This window comes from Euprymna scolopes, chromosome 13 (assembly GCF_053919585.1).
Source record: "Euprymna scolopes isolate OS-2025 chromosome 13, ASM5391958v1, whole genome shotgun sequence".
Lineage (NCBI taxonomy): Eukaryota > Metazoa > Mollusca > Cephalopoda > Sepiida > Sepiolidae > Euprymna > Euprymna scolopes.
The window spans coordinates 1,433,417-1,452,352 of record NC_136494.1 but is presented as its reverse complement, the minus strand read 5'-3'; the positions used below and the strand labels follow the sequence as shown (position 1 = coordinate 1,452,352).

The 18,936-nt window shown below is 34.3% G+C and overlaps 1 protein-coding gene across 1 annotated transcript in view; it reads right to left on the bottom strand.

Annotated features, from left to right (window-relative positions):
- The window catches only part of LOC145291917 (syntaxin-8-like), a 190,834-nt gene extending 181,206 nt beyond the window's left edge, over positions 1 to 9,628 (bottom strand). Inside the window, exons 1-2 of the mRNA XM_080137763.1 lie at positions 9,507 to 9,628; positions 2,791 to 2,890 (exon numbers count right to left, since the gene is read on the bottom strand). Of these exons, the coding sequence (XP_079993889.1) occupies positions 2,791 to 2,890; positions 9,507 to 9,517 (111 nt within the window). The 5' untranslated portion in view covers positions 9,518 to 9,628. The remainder of the gene's footprint in view (positions 1 to 2,790; positions 2,891 to 9,506) is intronic.
- Between the last annotated feature and the right edge of the window lie 9,308 nt (positions 9,629 to 18,936).

Genomic DNA, 18,936 nt, shown 5'->3' with positions numbered 1-18,936 from the left:
TTTTTTACGAAGGAGTCACCACTTATCGAGGCCACTCAAGGATAAGGGTTAATGAGTGTACAGTAGTCACTGGGACAATATCGTAGTAATCGTTAGTAATGGAAATTTTGTAAATTGGATTACTTAAGGGGAACGGCTCATTAAGAACTTGTTCATGTTGAACTTGAAGATGACCATATTGTAGTCAGTTGGAAAGCAGGAAAATAGAACAGAGTTCCACAGGCGTGCAGTTCTAAGAAAGAAGTTTTGTTCATGGAATCTACGTTTAGGTTTAGGCACAGATAAAGAGTAGGGGAAATTATTAATAGTGTTTTCAGCTAGACGAGTGTTTTTCATGAAATTTTGGCAGGGTGGGGCATAGATTGGAGCTCAGACGAGCACATAACATAAAAATAACAATAGAGCAGAGACCGTCTCGGAACGCTTCTTCTGTGGAAAAGAGTTGCAGGGAAGAGAAAAGGGCATCCTCTACTATACTACGAAGTCTATTTTGAACTCTGTCAAGGCAGGATAAGATGCTTTTGGCAGCTACTGGCCAGATGTGGCAACAGTACTCCATCCTATGACGTAAATCGACAGACATTTTTGAAGGACTAACATATGTAAATAACTTTTGTTCAAACTCTAGCTTAACTCTAACTTTATTGTGAAAAAAAAAGACAGATTTAAATTATATTTTCTTTGCCAAAAAATATTTTTTCATAAAATTTAACATATGTTTTTTTTCCTTGCTTTAAATGTTGTTTTATTTTTTTTCTTCGGTTTTGATGCATGGTCATTTTTATTCAGCTATTAATGGCTATTTACAATGAAAAGTCAGTTTTAGAACGGGTCACAAACTGTACTAGTACAAAAAAAAAATTGAGCATAAGAATTAGTAATAAGATGATTCCAATATTTTTCCTGATTTCGATTCAATCACATATTCCGTACTAAATTCCTGATTCCAATTCTTTATGAATCACTAAATATTTAACTATAAACTTATTTATAGAGGCGTTATTTTTTGCCATAAAAGCACATTAAATGTACAGATATTTTCTCAAGCATAAAAATACACTTGTAGGCAATGATCTATAGGTTTTTGTTTTACTGGTAATTTAAAATCAATAAATATTTATTATTTTATCGTTATTATGAGCAGTCCGAATATCATAAAAAAATGATATTCGGACACGAATGCATTCCAACAATGACTACTAGGAGTAGATAATTTTGCTTTTTACAAAATTAAATTTAAAAAAAACAAAAAGACAATTAAAACAATTGTTTTTTGGCATTGGAAAAGTGGCACAAATTTTTCTAATATCGATACTACCAGAAGTTCCAATTTTCCCGATTCCAATTAATTGTCTCAACATTGTCAAGAAAATTCCTGAACAACGCAGAGTACATATAACTAGGAATACATATAAAGAGTGTAAAGATGCTCATAGCTTGTATTCAAAGTCGAAAATTTAAAAAGATGAACATTCATAAGAAAAAAATAAGCGCTTGTGTAAATTGGTAATCTTTTAAACCAATGTCTTTCAGATGAAAGCATTACATACTTACGTGTCATGTCAAAATTAAAATAATTTTTTTTATTATAAAAATAATTCAGTAGAAAAATAATTGCAAGTAAAAATAGAATTTATTGAATTATTGTGTTTTATTGTATGTTTTTATGTGGAAGAGTTGTGTGACCAATTCAGCAGGACAAACTGATTTATTTCCCTTGACTTAAATTCAAAGTACACCAGTTTTAAACAGAACATATATAGATAAATGCTGTTTTTTTTTTGTTAAAAATACATCTAGCAGATCTTCTATTAAACCATTTTCATAATTTTTGGAATTTATAGTAATTTTGACATGATATGTAAGTATGTAATAATGTTTTCACCTGAAATGCGTTGGTTTTAAAAAAAAATCACTAATCTACACAAGCACTGAAAAACAATAGATTGAAATGCATACATCAAATATGTTAGGGGTTTTCTGCTAAGCAACTGAAATTATTTGCTTTGTTTTTGTTTTTATTTGCATAGGAAATTCCCATGAGTGAATTTACCTCCCAGTGAGTTTGATAATCGCAGACAGGAAAAGAATGCTGCAAGGAAAGCAATTTGGCTTCAACGAAGAAAAAATGATATTCGAAACTGATGTCAAATATAGAGCGTTTCACAAAAATGCTTAGATTATTAGAGAAGTGTTTGAATCGGACAATGAATGAAGTCAACCTGGATGTCTTCAAGTCCAACACAAACAAATTCCTGATGAACCGCCCCCTTAAGTAATGACACTTTATCAATTCTCCAATACTATTACTACACTATCCTATTGATTACTGTACACAAAATAATCCTTATCCCCGAGTGGCCATTGGGCCTTGATAAGTGGTGAACTCCAGGTAAAAAAAAAAAAAAAAAAATTTTGCATAAAAATTTTTTTTTTTTATTAGTTGGGTACAGAATTTTTTTTTATAAAAGCAACTCGAGGATAAGGGTTGATGAGTGTACGTTAGTCATTGGGACAATAGCGTAGTAATCATTAGTGGGAATTTGGCAAACTGGATTATTTAAGGGGACGGTTCATCAAGAATTTGTTTATGTTGGACTTGAAGACGACCATATTGTAGTCAGCTGGAAAGCAGGGAAATGAAAGTTTCACAGGCGTGCAGTTCTAAGAAAGAAACTTTGTTCATGGAATCTATATTTAGGTTTTGGCACAGATAAAGAGTAGTTATGCACATTTGGGATTTCTTTTGAATTAAATTACATCGAACGATGAAAAAAAAAATGGTTTTACCTTTATATAAGACGTGTCCGTTCTTGGGTATTTGTCTCGTTCATTGATTTTCACCTGAATTTCATGTCCAAGTCGAGAACACTGCTCAAAACTTGACAACCTGAAATTAACAAAGAAAAGATAATCCTCTGATACAAAGACCAATATGTATTTGATTTTATACATACTGCATCTACACAGCGCTGCCCGGGATATAGTGAAGTCTTTTTAGTTTATAATTTTCTATTTGTTTGTTTGCAAATTATAAAAAAAATAAAAATAAATAAAATTTTAGTTGAAAGGGAGACAATTCTTTTCATATTCTTCGATAAAAAAAAAAATGAGTTATTCTCCTTGAAGATTTTGATTTTACGGTCAGAATTAAATTTTTTTTTTTTTCCATTTTATCAGTTTTCTGAGTGGGACTACATATCTTTTAAAATAAATTAGAATATTATATCGTCAACTAGCAGGAACTGTGTACCAGTGTTACCCAGTGGAAGTATGACACCAACTCAGGACAGATTCGGTAAAGGACCCCCCACCCCACCCCACAAAAAAAAAAATAAATAAAATAAACTATGGTTGTCAGCCTGGAAAATAGCAGGTATTGGCAGCCGTGGCCAAACTGAAATCATCTGGCTTCCATTGTCAGGCATTGTCTAATAGTGGCAGCTAGCGGAAGCCATTAGCTGTCATTGTCAACACTTCCCAGAATTCAGTGTTGACCACGGTCAGTATTAGCCTCCATTAGCGGAAGCCATTGGCTATCGTTGTCAGCACTGAGGGTTACTGAGTTAGTTTTGGTTTTAAGAGATTGGCAGGCACTGGCTGCTTTAGTCATTGGCAGCCGTGATTAGTATCTGTCTCCAGTAGACTGCTCCAAATTGAAATTGTCTGTCTTGAACTTTCGGACATTGTTATCCACTGGCTGCCTGTGTTTGGCCATGATGATAACTGGTGCTTAGTAGTGTTTTGAGGTGGTTACTTGCATTTATTGGCAGACACTGGTTGCCTTTTCAATTGTCATTGTCAGTTCCCAGCATTCAGTGTTAGCCATGACCAGTATCGGCCTCCATTAGACTGCTCCAAAATTAAATTGTGTATCTTCAATAATAAGCACTGGTGGTCATTAACGTTTTAGATAGTTACTTGCGTTGGGTCATTGTTGATCAAGGCCCATTAGACTGCTTTGAAATGAAATGGCTTGTCTTCAATATTCGTGCACTGTTATCCACTGTATGGTATTGTCATCCAGTGACGGGCACTGTTGATCACTGGTGGTCATGACAGTGATTGACAATGATTTTCAGTTGATGACTGTTACAATTGGATAGTGATGACCAATGCTGTTTCGAGTTAATTACTGCTGTATTTTGGTGGTAACCACTGCTTTGATGTGAAAAGCACAAAGCACCCTATTTTTCATTCTGAGCAATTTAGATTTGCTGTGTTAATGGTGATATGTGTTTATCCATATGCAGAGTATGGACGGTGCATAATAGTTATAGAAAAATGCTAAGTTTATTTTTTCATTAGGTCAACTTTACAAAAAGGGGTGTGCATACATAATTTGAACAGGAATATTCTGTACGAGTGGAAACATAAACAAATCAGTATCATATTAAATTGTTAGGTAAAAATGCTAAGTAGGATTAAATCATGCAACGTGAAAATAAAAACTTTTGCGTGACTAATTATAGATTTAAACGTGGACAAAAGAAAAGTTGAAGTAGAAATCAAAAGCAGAATTGTTTGTTAACTCGAAATCAACACTGCTAAATTTCTTTTCCCGTTGGGTCAGTTTTCCAAAATCTATTCCAGAAATCAAACCAGATTAGTCTGTATAAAAACAAATCGTAAATGAAGTGTTGGTCTTATTATGAAAAAAGTCAGCCTTCACCAGAACAGTGATTTCCAGTAACCAGTGAGTGTTGAGTCACATTTTGAAGGGCCTATCAATAGATGAAGATAAAAGTGTAGCCACAGGGACCGAGGGTTAGACCCTGTATTTCCGGGCTGGCAACTGCCTGGTTACATTAATTGTAACCGTGAAGCAGGATTGTGCAAACACTCCCCCAGACTTAGTTAAAATGGTAGGGTCAGTAATTTTTTTTTTACTCGGGGGGGGGGGGGGGCTGTTTATCCAGTTTTACCTTGTATCACATCTTCTGTGATGGGATGGAAGTAAACCAGCTTGACTGAGGAATTCAGGAGATTCCCAAATTTGATTTAGATGTGTTCTTGTCTAGTGGTTAAAACCAGAAAAGGAAAGAACCAGCAGCAGCAATCAAACTGTCTTTTTTAAGACAACTCACAAACTATTTTATGCGATCCAACTTGTCTTTTTCAGGACAGACAAACTGTATTTAAGGCAATAAAACCTTTTCTATATATTTCAGTTTGCCAGCTGAGGTTCCTCTCAGCTACCACAGTTTCTGCCCTTGCTTTGATGCTTGCTCCAGTGACTCTAGTTTTTCCTGCATCAATCCTTCCAATTGTTCTGGCTTCAGTTCCTTTTAGCAGTTTCTGTTCCAGTGCCCGTCGAAATCCCAGCCTGTTCCAGTACCTGTTGACATCATGGCTCCCTGTTCCAATACACGCCAAAATCATGGCTCCCTGTTTCGGTGTCAGGCTCCATCTACATAGTCCAGACCAACCTGAAGCACCTCACTATACCCCAAGAATGTCTGAATTTAAATTTTTACCATGCAAAAATATATAAAATAAATAAATAATAATAATAATAAAATGGATACTTACGCAGAATATGAACTGTGCTATTTTTTTAATATAGGATTTTTAAGTTAATTTCAATTTTATGGTATAGTTGCAGGATAGGTGAAAGGTCAAGGTGCCAATCGACTTTATAACTAAGAAAGTTGACAAAAACTAAAGAGATAACAACAATAGTAAAGAGATGACAAACAGGGGATTGGTTAAAGGTCTGCCTGCTTCCCACCTGGCTACAACCTGGATGTCTTCAAGTCCAACATAAACAAATTCCTAATGAACCGCCACCTCAAGTAAACACTTCAATAAATCTCCACACTAACGTACTGTACTTTCAATAACCCTTATCCCTGAGTGGCTTCCAGGCCTTGATAAATGGTGACCACCGTGTAAAAAAAAAAGATATTGTGTTTTATTTACAAAGAGAAAACAGTAAATTGTATGACAATGGGGATCGTGAATCAGGATCATTTAGAGTGAGAATGGGCATCTCGCAAGGTTGAAATTCATGTGTCCTTGAGGTAGGATAATGTTCTTCAGATTGATCCAGGTCGCATAGACAAGGACTGATGCTGAAAGGGGTAACTGGACGTCAACAGGATACTGGAACAGGTAGCCAGATGTCAGTGCACAATGGAACAGGTAGCTGGACGTCAGTAGGCACTGGAATAGATAGCTGGACATTGACGGGCACTGGAACTGGAGACCAGATGTCAATGTCAACTGAAGCTGGTGGCTGCGGGAATGAACTGAATGATGTAGGAGTGAGCAAGGAGTTGCAGGCTGTAGAGGGGAGTTTCCGAGGGCAGGCAGTAGCAAAGAATGAAATGTATATTGGTTTGAATCGAATGGAGGTATGGTATTTAGTTCTCTCCCAGCACAAGAACTGTCACACTAGCATCAGAAAGTGGGATTGAAAAAGTGCTCCAGAGAAGGAACCCTCTGACTCCGCAAAAGACGCCTATGCAGCCTGTTGGTATTCCACCTCAGGCGATTAGCAATAACCCTTCTCAAAGAGATAAAGCAAAGCCTGGGAGAGTGGACCTCCTAGAACTGCACAGAACCACCATTACACTGCAAGCAACAGGCACCAGGTCATTACAGGAATTTAGAGGATAAAAATCTCAGAGATTTGCTGTGAAAGTCGTTCGCTTTATGAAAAAGTGTTCCAGTTACAGAAATTAGCTTTATAAACAAACAAATGACTAAAATTAATTTCAGGACAGATTTCTTACAGTTAAAAATGTATTGAGTGTTTCTAGACTGTGTATATCTTAATCTCGGTTCGAAATTTAAGTTGCTTGTTTTTGTTTAGTTACCAAAAATTAAGTTTCATGTGTTTTCTTTGTTGTTAAAAACAAAGGTGTTGCTATTTTGAGCATGCACGGTTGTGATGCGTTTGGGGAGGGATGTATGTCACATGTCTGTCTCGGTCAACTGACTTATTCATGTTTATTAAATTGGTACAAAAAGTACAAAAATATAATAATAATAATAATAATAATGTGCCGGGCATAGCAACAACAAAACAAAAGAGTGGTAAAAAGCAAATATATAACAAATTAATGTTACCAAAGGCAAGATAAGTTACTCTTCTACTTACCTGGATAAGTTTTTATGTTTTAACTTATTTAAAATCGTTTATTTACTTTGATACAAAAGTACTGTTGAGTATTAAGTTAAAACAAGAAAAACATTGGATGATTATCTGGGAAGTCTCAATAATCGCTCATAATCGAAAACTGAACAAAATCCTGATAGAAACCCACCAAATAAAGGTTACCAATCATGCGAAAAATGTTTTACCAGTATTTTGTTTAATTTTCTAATTATGATCAATCATCAAGACTTAATGATCGTCTAATGTCAGCAATTTTTCTTGTTTTAACTTAATACTCGACAGTACTTTTGTTTCAAGGTAAATAAACGTTTTAAAATAAGTTAAAACACACACAAATACTTATTCAGGAAGAGTAATTTAGCTTGCGTTTGGTAACATTTATTTGTTATATATTTGTTTTTGTTTTTTTACCACTTTCTCATTTTGTTATCTGCACGGCAAAATGCCGTAAAATGTGTACTTATGCAGAATACGGACATGCAATTATTTTTATTATTTTTTCTGGTTAAATTCAATTTTTACGGTATATCTTGTTTATTAAATTGTTGGTACTAGTGCAGAGAGTGATCCGGACGTAAATAATAACGTTATTATTTAAAAAGCCATTCTTAACATGGGGAGGGGAGGGTGTTTTGTACCTATTCTATACTTTAACCTTACAGTTGAATAAAAAAAACATATCATAAAACTTTAATTAAACTTGAAAATACGATTTAAAAAATAGCGCGGATCAGTGCACTCTCTGCACTAGCACCAAATTGTTAGATGAAAGTACTTACAAAAGCTCTCCCCTCCCCATATTAAGAATGGATTTCTAAATAATAACGTTACTATTTCAGTACAGTCGGTATTCTAAAACAGAGGGTTTTTTTTTTTGTTTTAGTTGTGATACTTACGCAGAATACGGACCGTACTAAATAGTAGCGTTATCATTTTAGAACGCACTCTTAACAAGGGGACGGGACATTTTTAGTATATCTTTTATGACCTAATCCAGCGAGCGTAGTATAAACACCCCCAGCCTCTCCATGTTAAGAACGGCTTTCGGAATAAATACACTCAACCTCCCCATGTTAAGAACGGCTTTCAGATTAAACACACCCAACCTCGAAATCCGTTCTTAACGTGGGAGGTTAGGGGTGTTTATTCCTAAAGCCGTTCTTAACATGGGGGATTGGGGATGTTTCTACTAAGACGGCTTATATCGTAAAAAATACTTCTTTTTCGGGTTTGTAATAGTGTACACATAGTTCGAAAAAGTTGTCAAAAAACAAATATATAACAAATAAATGTTATCAAAGGCAAGATAAGTTACTTTTCTACCTAACTGGATATATTAATTATGGCTATATTTTTTTATTCAATGTAACAGTAACATGCTTATTCAGCTCGAAAAGCATACAGTGTTTACCGATGTATTGAAAAATTCAAAATGGCGCCCGACACTCTCTTTAACACGGTAAGTTCAGGAAAAGATGTTATAAATAATAAACTAGACAAAATACTGTTAGAAATTCGCTCATTATATGTTACCGTGACATAAGTTGACATATATTCGGTGTTTTTTTAATAGTATTTTGTCTAGTTTATTATTTATAACACCTTTTCCCAAACTTACCATGTTAAAGAGAGTGTCGGGCGCCATTTTGAATTTTCCAATACATCGGTAAACACTGCATGTTTTTCGAGCTGAATAGACATGTTACATTGAATAAAAACAAAAAAAAATGTATCCAGTTTGGTAGAAAAGTAACTTATCTTGCATTTGATAATATTTATTTGTTATATATTTGTTTTTTGACAACTTTTTCGAATCTATGTGTACAGTAATACAAACCCGCATGTTCAATTAAAATTCAAGTTTTACGATATCTATTTATTACTAAATTGTTAGGTGAAAGTAGAAAATAGTTACAAAACACTTTTCCTATACATGCTAAAAATGGCTTTCTAAATAATAACGTTAATATTTCGGCACGGTAACATAAGTAAGTGCATAAGTACCATAAAATTCTACACCATATTTTGGTAAACAATGAAATCAGATTTTAGCTGAACTTTGTTAAAATACTAAAATGACGCGTTTTAGATTTTCAAGTTGGTTTTGTCACGAGATACAACCATTAACAATGGACATATTTTGTTTATTTCAAACAATAACAAACAAAAAAATCATGATAAGGAAGAGAGTGTATTTAATTAAAACTATCAAAACAAAAACTAGGACAAAACTGGTTGAAATGGGTTTGTTTTGTTTTAAATATCTACGATTTTTTTACGGTGGATTTTATTCATATCAGAAATATCGAGCGATGGTAAATGTAAAACATAACATAAAAAAAATGATTAAATAAAATAACTACGAATATTTGTTCACACTTACCATTGATCCATCTTGTAATCTCGCCGTAATAAACCAGAATGAAAACGTTTGATGACACCGCCGGTGTAAATTGAAAATGCGTACCTTCTAAAAAAAAAAAAAGCAATCAGAATAATTATCCATTAGAGGTGGGAGCGCTCTCGGCCATAAAATACACTTAAATATATTTCAATTCACACAGATTTCGTATTTATTATTACAGAGTGAGTTCTCTATTAATTATATATATATATATATATATATATATATATATATATATATATATATATATATATATATATATATATATATATATATATATATATATATATATATATATATATATATATATATATATATATATATATATATATATATATATATATATATATATATATATATATATATATATATATATATATATATATATATATATATAAAATACACTTAAATATATTTCTTAATATATATATATATATATATATATATATATATATATATATATATATATATATATATATATATATATTTTGTGTACAGAAAGTTGTTAGTTGAGACAGGTCATTGGTACCGTCGGTTTCAAGCCCGATAATAAGGCCCGTTTAAGGTATCCTTATCGAGCTCTCTTCAGCCAATATTCGTCTCTGAAGAGAGCTCGATAAGGATACCTTAAACGGGCCTTATTATCGGGCTTGAAACCGACGGTACCAATGACCTGTCTCAACTAACAACTTTCTGTACACAAAATATAAGTACGCTCTTAAAATTTGGATTTTCCTTTTAATTGAGCACTCTGCTGGAATTCTTTTTCCAAAAAAACTAATCATATATATATATATATATATATATATATATATATATATATATATATATATATATATATGCATAAAAATAAAATTAAAATACCAGCGATGGATGGTCGTGGTTGACGTTATGTTGTTTTGAAAAAAAGAAAAACCGAATGAATTTATGAAATGATCAACGTTTCGTCCCTATTGTAGAGGACATCTTCAGGATATTAAAAGGAAAAATGCAAAAAAGAAAATGATCATAGACCATACGAAAATGAAAAGGACACAGTGTTAGAATCCTATCCATATCGGGAAGGAAACTGTGTGTGTGTATGGGAAGGTTGGGTTGTTCAATGTCTATATATATACACTTTTAAAAATACGTTAAATAAATATGTACACTTTTTTCTCTCTAATCTTATTCACTTTGTTTAAATTATTTAAGGATTAAGGAAAAACGGTTAACAAGGATCTGTTTTTATATTTTGTTCTTTGATTATTATTTTCCCTATACTAGGGGCTAAATAGTAGAAGCCCTTTCTTTGCGTAATAGTATTAGTGTTTAATATTAGTGCTGACTCTAAAAGTCTTCTTTTGGCTCTATCACGTATTTTATAATTTTCGCATGATCTAAATTAAATGAATGATCGTGTTCTGCACAATGGCAAAAGAGTGCATTTAGGGCGTTACCATTCCTTATATCTCTTCTGTGTTCGTAAAGTCCTAGTTTCAATTTACGCTGTGTCTCACCTATGTATGCTTGTTGGTAATTGTTGCATGGGATGGAATATATATACCGGCGTCGGTATATGCGGTGGGGGGGGGGGGACACGCACTTAAATAAATATTTCCCCTTGTATATTTTATGGAGACTGCATTTTATAAGCAATTTCATTCTAAAATGGATAAGTATTGAAAATTGCACGAAAATCTGACCATTAGTTGATTTTTACTAGATTTAATAAACACGGGTATGTTTTCACGTTGCTTACTACATGGGAACGTTATTTAAAAGTGCCAATAATGTAAACACGATTTTTGTCTCGCAATTCCATTATTTTCGTATGATGAAAAAATTTTTTTTAAATCATTACTAGTTTATTTTGCCCTTCTTTTAAATAGTACAAAAGTTTATAATAAAGTTACATCGTTTTACATATGGGGGGGGGGAGTAATTCTGTGGTGAATTTTGGAGGTGCTTAATATATATACATACATTTTTCTTTTCAGATCGACTATAGGGGTGTTTTTATAGTCTCCTAGTCTATTCTATGAAAGTGTGCTGAGTCTCTGTTAGTAGTCGTCTTCAGGAACTCATTAATCTCCATCAATGTGATAAAACGGTACGAATGACTGTGCAAAAGCACCAAAACACCAGCAGTGTTTGTGATGCCCCTAAATCTGGTCGTCCTAGAGTTACTTCTTACAGGGATGACAATGCTATCGAGATCCGCAGCCTCAGAAATAGAGTTGAAAGGGGTCCCCAAATCCAACAACAGTGTAATCTTGTTAAAAAGTGCTCTCTTTATAGAGTTAAGAACAGATTGAAGGAATTTAAATTGCGAGGCTGTGTTCCAAGACGCAAGCCAATAATTTCTGTAAAGAACAAAAAGCACCATCTAGACTTCATCGGATGTAATGAAGATCATGACTCTTCATTTTGGTCAAAAGTGATTTTTAACAATGAAAGCAAGTTCAATAGGCTATGCAGTGATGGAACGCAGAACGTCCGTCGAAGGAAGGATGAAGAATTTAATCCTAGGCGCACAGTTTCAATGCTGCAAGGTGGTGGAAGTTCAGTTTTGGTGTGGGGCGTTATTAGTGCCAATGGTCCAGGGCCTATAGTTCGTTTGCAAGGTCAAATTAATTCAACTAAGTACATTAATATGTTGACTGAGAATTTTCTACCCTACATTGGCAAGAATTTGCATGATAATCCCATCTTCATGCAGAATAATGCTCTCATTCACACAGCTGGCAATGTCAAGAGGTTCCTTGAAAGGCATGATATTCTGTGTTTGGATTGGCCTGCACAATTTCCAGGCCTCAATCCTATCGAAAACCTATAGCATTACATCAAGCAACAAATTTCAAATTTGGAAGGACTTTGGACAAAAATTAAAGAAAAGTGGAATGCCGTTTCACTGGAGTATTGCTGCAGACTAATTCAAGAGAATGCCCTAAAATTTGCAGGCTGTCAAATTGTAGAAGTGCTATGTTACTAAATAATAACTAGTTCAATGTGTTCCTGTTGTATTTGTGTTGCATTCATGTTCTAAAGTTACATTTAAATAACAATGAGAGTATCCAGTACCTCTACAAAGTCACCATTCGCCCATAGGCAATGAGCTACTTAACCACCAGGATCCCATTCTAAGGCACCACAGATCGTCATCCACGGTTTACTGGTGGCCAGTACCTCTACATTCGCCCATGCATAGAGTATTGTTTCCACATCTGGGCTAGTGCATGTACCACTAGTTTCTTTCTCTTGGATAGAGTCCAAAGAAGACTCTCCAATCTAATAGGTCCCATTTTGTCAACTAAGCTCCAACCCCTGTCCCATCACCACAATGTTGCATCTCTGTGCCTGTTTTAAATTTTAATGGAATGTGCTCTGATGAACTCATTGTACTTGTAATTACTCAACGTACATATCCGCAACAAACCTGCATAGCAACAAAATCACTCTCCTAAATGCCAGAAAGCTTTCTACTCTAATAGTTTCTTCCTTCAAACAGCTATATTTTGGAATTCCCTTCCTGCTGCCTGCTTCCCTTACTGTACTGATATGTAGAAGTTCAAATGCAATGCAAACGAATATCTTACTCTTTTTTAGGTATGATCCAAATTAGTAGCCCCTTATGTCCAAGTGGTGATATGCTTTGTTTGAGGTGAACGTGAGTAAAAAATTTTTTAATTAAATCTACATAAAAAAATACCCATATCAGTCTTGTGTAGATTAGTGATTAAACCAATGCATTTCAGGTGAAAACATTACATACTTATGTGTAATATCAAAATTAGTATAAATTATAAAAATAATTACAGGTAAAAATAAAATGTATCATGTTTATCAATTTATAGTTTTAATGTTGCAGAGTTCTCAAGTTCCAGGGGGAGGTAACCACAATCGATCATTTTGACTAAATTATTGTAATTCTGCCATTTTTAAGCATAAAATGTCGGAACATATTTGTTAAAAATACATATACGGCATGTTTTATTAGGTCATTTTTCATGATTTTTAAAATTTCTACTAATTTCGACATGGCATTTAAATGCGTAATGTTTTCACCTGAAATGTATTAGCTTCAAACGTCACTAATCTACATAAGCACCCTTATATCTTTCTTCTCTGCCACTCAATCAAACACAATCAGATAATTTATATTACTTGTTTTGATCGGGTTAGGGTGTGGCACAATGACGTAGCCCATTTTGAGAGAGCTTGGGGCTTCTACATTAATAAACCTTGTGCCTAACTTGGTCTGTACATGTGAGATGCAGATGTGTTAAGCAGGTGTTTGTGATTTTGAAAATGTTCTGCTATGACTCAAGCCAAGAATGACAGCTTGTTTATAATATTGAACCAAAGGCAAAACGATATAAGACCTTAGAATTTGAAAGGTCAAACCCGAAAGAACTCATGGATACAAAAACAATCTTTAAACATTATGTATGAATGTCTCCTCTCCCCCCTCCCTCTCTCTTTCTTTCTTTCACTCCCCTTCTCTTTTAATGAAGAAAGAGAGAATTAAATATAATTCTATTGTTTTAAACAGTTGACACTTGCATTTGGAAGTCGGCAGACGCAACATAGCATGCATCTGGTTTCAACTGGTCTTTATACAAATATGCTCCTCATTGTTAAATCTTAAATTATATTTTTATAAAAATGCATTTGTTTGCTATTTTTGTATAAGGGTTAAATTCCAGCATGCCATTAATGCCGACGATGGAAAGACGCCTGTACAATGCAATGAAGACAATAAGCAACACATGCCAGCCAGTTATAGCCAACAACATCTCAACCCGTTTTTGTTGATGTTTCGAACATGTGCCTATCGTTTGGATATCGTTTATTCCCCAGGAGCTAGTTGCGTTCCTAGGACGTTCCTCAAACAGGTAACTCTCCCCGGAAAACGAATAGTATCATGGTAAAATTCAATTGTAAATTACTATCCTGAACTTTGAAAGTTCAATCTTTAGTGCGGGCAACACTCAAAATACAGTTGAAAATTATTTAGGACTTCTACTCAATGCCTTTTGGTCAAGATCAAAGTGTAGTATCTGTTCCGGCAGATGCTGCAAGCTATGACTAGCAAAGGCCAGATGTGGGGGCAACCCCACATGTCTGACCTTTAACCAGCTCCCATTTCCCACCTCTCGGGAGCTGGTCCCCTTTTTCCCTTCCCCCTCCCTTCACTCCTCACATTAAAAATCGGCCTTGTGCCTAATTTGCTCGGTGGGGGAGCAAATAAATACCATCTGTTCTTCAGATGCTGGTGGAGGAGAAATCCTTTCGGTGGAGAAATCCTTCACGACTGAGACAATTTTTATTTTTGTACCTTTTCTCCACGTTAAAAAACGACCCTGGTGTCTAACTGTACCGTGGGGAGGCATAGTAAATAGGTACCCAATTATGGCTGTGGAATAAGAGCAAGATACTCGAGTGGATTAAATAAAGGATTTTGTTTGAAATTTTGTGCAAATTGCCGAGTTTGACAGAAAGATTTCCGAGTTCAACGAGATACATCCAAACAGTAGTCCAAAGAATCTGAATAATACGAACAATCAATCATATCTTCTGAGGTTGCTTAGATGGATCGATTATTGTTGGTGATTATATTAAATCTCAAAGATGATAACGGTATGCAAATACAAATCTTATTGCATGATGATATGAGAGAGAGAGAGAGAGAGAGAGAGAGAGAAGGAAAGAGAGGGAGGGAGAGAGAGTTATTCCAACAAGAAACAGAAATATCTTTTAGAGTGTCATTCAAGTAGATTTTACCTTTTGGTACATTGTGTCATATCAACCCTTAAGTACATACCTTTCAGGACGACCCACTCTCACCACTCGGTTGAATCGTTCTTCATGTATGCAATAATACAAACATCAAGTCTTCTGTATTTCTTTGATAAATTTGAGTTCATTGGACTTCCGAAATGCGTCGTCCAATTCTCATCTTAGGAGGGGGAATCTTGCAACTTGGTGGGCTACATCTTCAAAATACACTGTTGCTATTTCGCTCCCAAGAACAAAACATGTAACATGGCTGATTTCTATTATGATAATTTCTGTTGACATAAACAGGCATTAAAAAAAAAACACTAGCTAAAAATGTTATGCGCCATCAAGAATTTCAAAAAAATGTCAGAAATGGCGCCTTTTGGCAATTTGAAAAATTCATCTGATTAGACCACCCCTGTTAAGAAAAAGCAGTTAACCAATTATTGGGTGGTCCAAATTTATCATTGGGTCACCCGAAATATAAGCCAAATGTTATGAGTTGTTTTGGAGAAAAAAAAAACACGATGGTGGATATAAAGTCAAGTGTCTATTAATTATTGTCCGGGAATTTGATCACTCCAAAATGATAACCAAATCATTTATTCTTTTACTCATACGAAATGGCCCTTGAGAAAAAACCCTTGGTTATGCAAATTTGACAAAAGCAGGAGAGACCCTCCCACGTGATTGATGGTGAAATGTAGAGACCCAATGGAGGGTGAAGGCAATGTTGAAAGTGACAGTCAGAGATTATAGATTTATGGAAAATTTTTTCAGAGCTTGATAATTTCAAAAACTGCCTGAGATTGGTTTTCTGAGAATTGTGAAATGGAATTCTGGGAATCAGAGATGGGGTTATGCCCACCTAATTTTAATTATAATGAAAGACAAAAATAGCCTCTAAGACACACTCTGCCAACTGCCTTGGCTTACACACCATTCCAAGAGAAACTCTGATTTAAGACCAACTGCCTGGGGCTTTCACACCAGTCAGAGAGGACTTAAGACACGCTCTGCTAGATACCTGGGGTTTCAGACGAGTCAGAAAGAAACCCCTGACTTAAGTCTCACCCTATTCTAAGAATCTATACTGTGCAGACTTTGAGTAATTCACCATAACTTTACTAATGGAAGCTGCCAGTCCCCAGAGTTTTTGTATTTAATCACAACTTATGAACGACCAGTCTTGTAACTTTCAGTGAATAAATATTTTTTTTTTATAAGAAATATGGCTAGTTTTTCTTTTTGTTGATTACGTCAAATTGAAGGGGCAGTTGATTTCAGATCCATCCTGACGCCCAGACAGTGAAGACACACACCAAGCCATTATGAGAAGAGAACTCAGCACGAAATTGAAGTAAAGTGTTGCCACACCAACGTAGGGTCATGCACGTTTTGTGTGTTCTGAGCATCTGAGCGGTATTTTCCAGTGACCAATGAGGGTCTGGTCACCCTGAAAGGATTTACCACTAGATAGAGTTAAGGATGTAGTCACCAGAACTTAGGGTTAGTGCACATTTTCTTGCCCGTGTGAACGAGAACCTGCCCAGGGAGGTGTTACACAAAGGTCAGGCATAAGGCTTTTAATATATGAAGCTCCAGTTCCCTAAAAGTGCTAGCATTGTCGCAAAAAGACACCACCTTAAAACTCACCACAGCTGGTACTAGGGATGGGATGATTCCAATATTTTTCCGGATTCTGATTCTTTATAAATCTTTAACTATAAAATGGTTATTTTGTCCCGATTACTGTAAAAATACATCTTAAATGTGTAGATATTTTCTCAAAAGTAAAAACACACTTGTGAGGAAGTGATCTTTAAATTTTAGTTTTTACTGAAAGTGTAAATCAATATTTTATTATTACTACCAGCTGTGGTAGATTAAAAAAAAAGTCAAATAAATATATAATTAAAGGAATCGTTTATGGCATCAGAAAAAAGGCAAAAATTGTTCTGATAATCGGCCCAACACCGGTTTGTACATCTATTATATATGAAGTGTTTGTCAGAAAAAAATTTAAAGAATATGTAATCCATGACATCAGAACAGTTTTCAGGAGCGATTCAACTCTCCAAAAGCATTTGTGCAAATTATATAAATGTGAAAAATATACAAAGATGAGACGACATGTCACCCACTAAAAACAAGGTTAAATCACTGTAAAGTCGTAAAACATGAAGAGATTGATTCTTTGTACGGACAACACTCAAGATGAGAACAGTCACCCAAATAATCTGAATATTTTTAAAATTTAGAAACATGACTGAATATGTTTGTATTGGGTGTAGCCATTTTCAGAAGCTTTAGAAAAAATTTGGGAAAATCCTAACTTGGGTCTCTTTTCTGGAGCTCACGAGAACACACATGCTAATTGCAGCCATAAAAGCAAGGGAGTTTGTCAAAGTGTAGTATCTGTTCTGTTAAGAGAGATCTTTCTTGACTATTATTGTTATTCTTCTGTTAGGATGATAGATTCTTGTTGACTAACCAGAGTGGTGTTTTTTTTTTTTTTGACTAACCAGAAGGGAGTTTTACTTCTCAGCAGCATAGGGTTGCAATCGGTGAACATGTAGTATATGAAGAGAGGGCAGCAAAAATGCAACACGGATGATTTTTTTTTTTTTTTTTTTTTTTTTTTTTTAAGGAAATAAATATCTGCCACATAAAAGACTGTACAGCTGAGAATAATAATTTGAATAATCCTTATCAAAAAAATTTTGAAACAAACTTTTTTTTTTTTTTCAAATAGTCATGTACATATAAAAAATCTGCTTGTAAATAAAATTTGGGGACTTCTACACTATTGGGACGAAATTTCACATGACAAGAATGGTATCTACATATTTCTTGTATTTTTAAGATTATTATATCCAAAAATTATGAAAATTGATAAAGTAGAAAATTATTTATTAAAGAAAATAAAAAATAGAATTTGATGAAAACAATCGTAAGACACAGGAGAGTTCCAAAGGGAGATAATTCTCCATTTCGATTTAAACAAGATGACGGCAATTTTTCATCTTTTACCACAATCCAAGTTGTTTTTTTTAATAATTCAGTAATATCCCGGTAATTCCAACTGCATAATTTGTAAGCTACCATTGTAACTTATTAGAATTGACAAAAAAATCAGTTGAAACCATTGATTTTATCTGAAACGACTACAAAATTTTGTCCCAATTCTGTAGAAGCGCCAATTAATTTTTTAAAGCTTTTGTAAATAATCTGCTGAAGTACAAATGAATGTTATATTGTTTGCTTTATAACTCGATTTGCGTGTATGTGGAGAGGGTTATTGTTGTTTTACTGGTTATTTAATGTCAAATAAAGTTGCCAAATATAATTCGACACGTAGGAAAATTATTTATATTTCAGGAATACACTATCCCTTGAAAAAATTACTCTATGAGAATACCACACCAAAGCCAGCTAAAGACTTCAACAATCTGTCAAACCACAGACCAACTGCATTTGTTTAGTTTGATTTGTTTTATGGCATATCAACCTGCTATGGTCATTTAATGGCAAATAGTTGTTAAATATAATTCGATACATAAGATAATTATTTCTATTCTTACAATGCATTGATTTTTTTTTTTTTTTTTACACAGTGATCATCACTTATCAAGGCCCGGAAGCT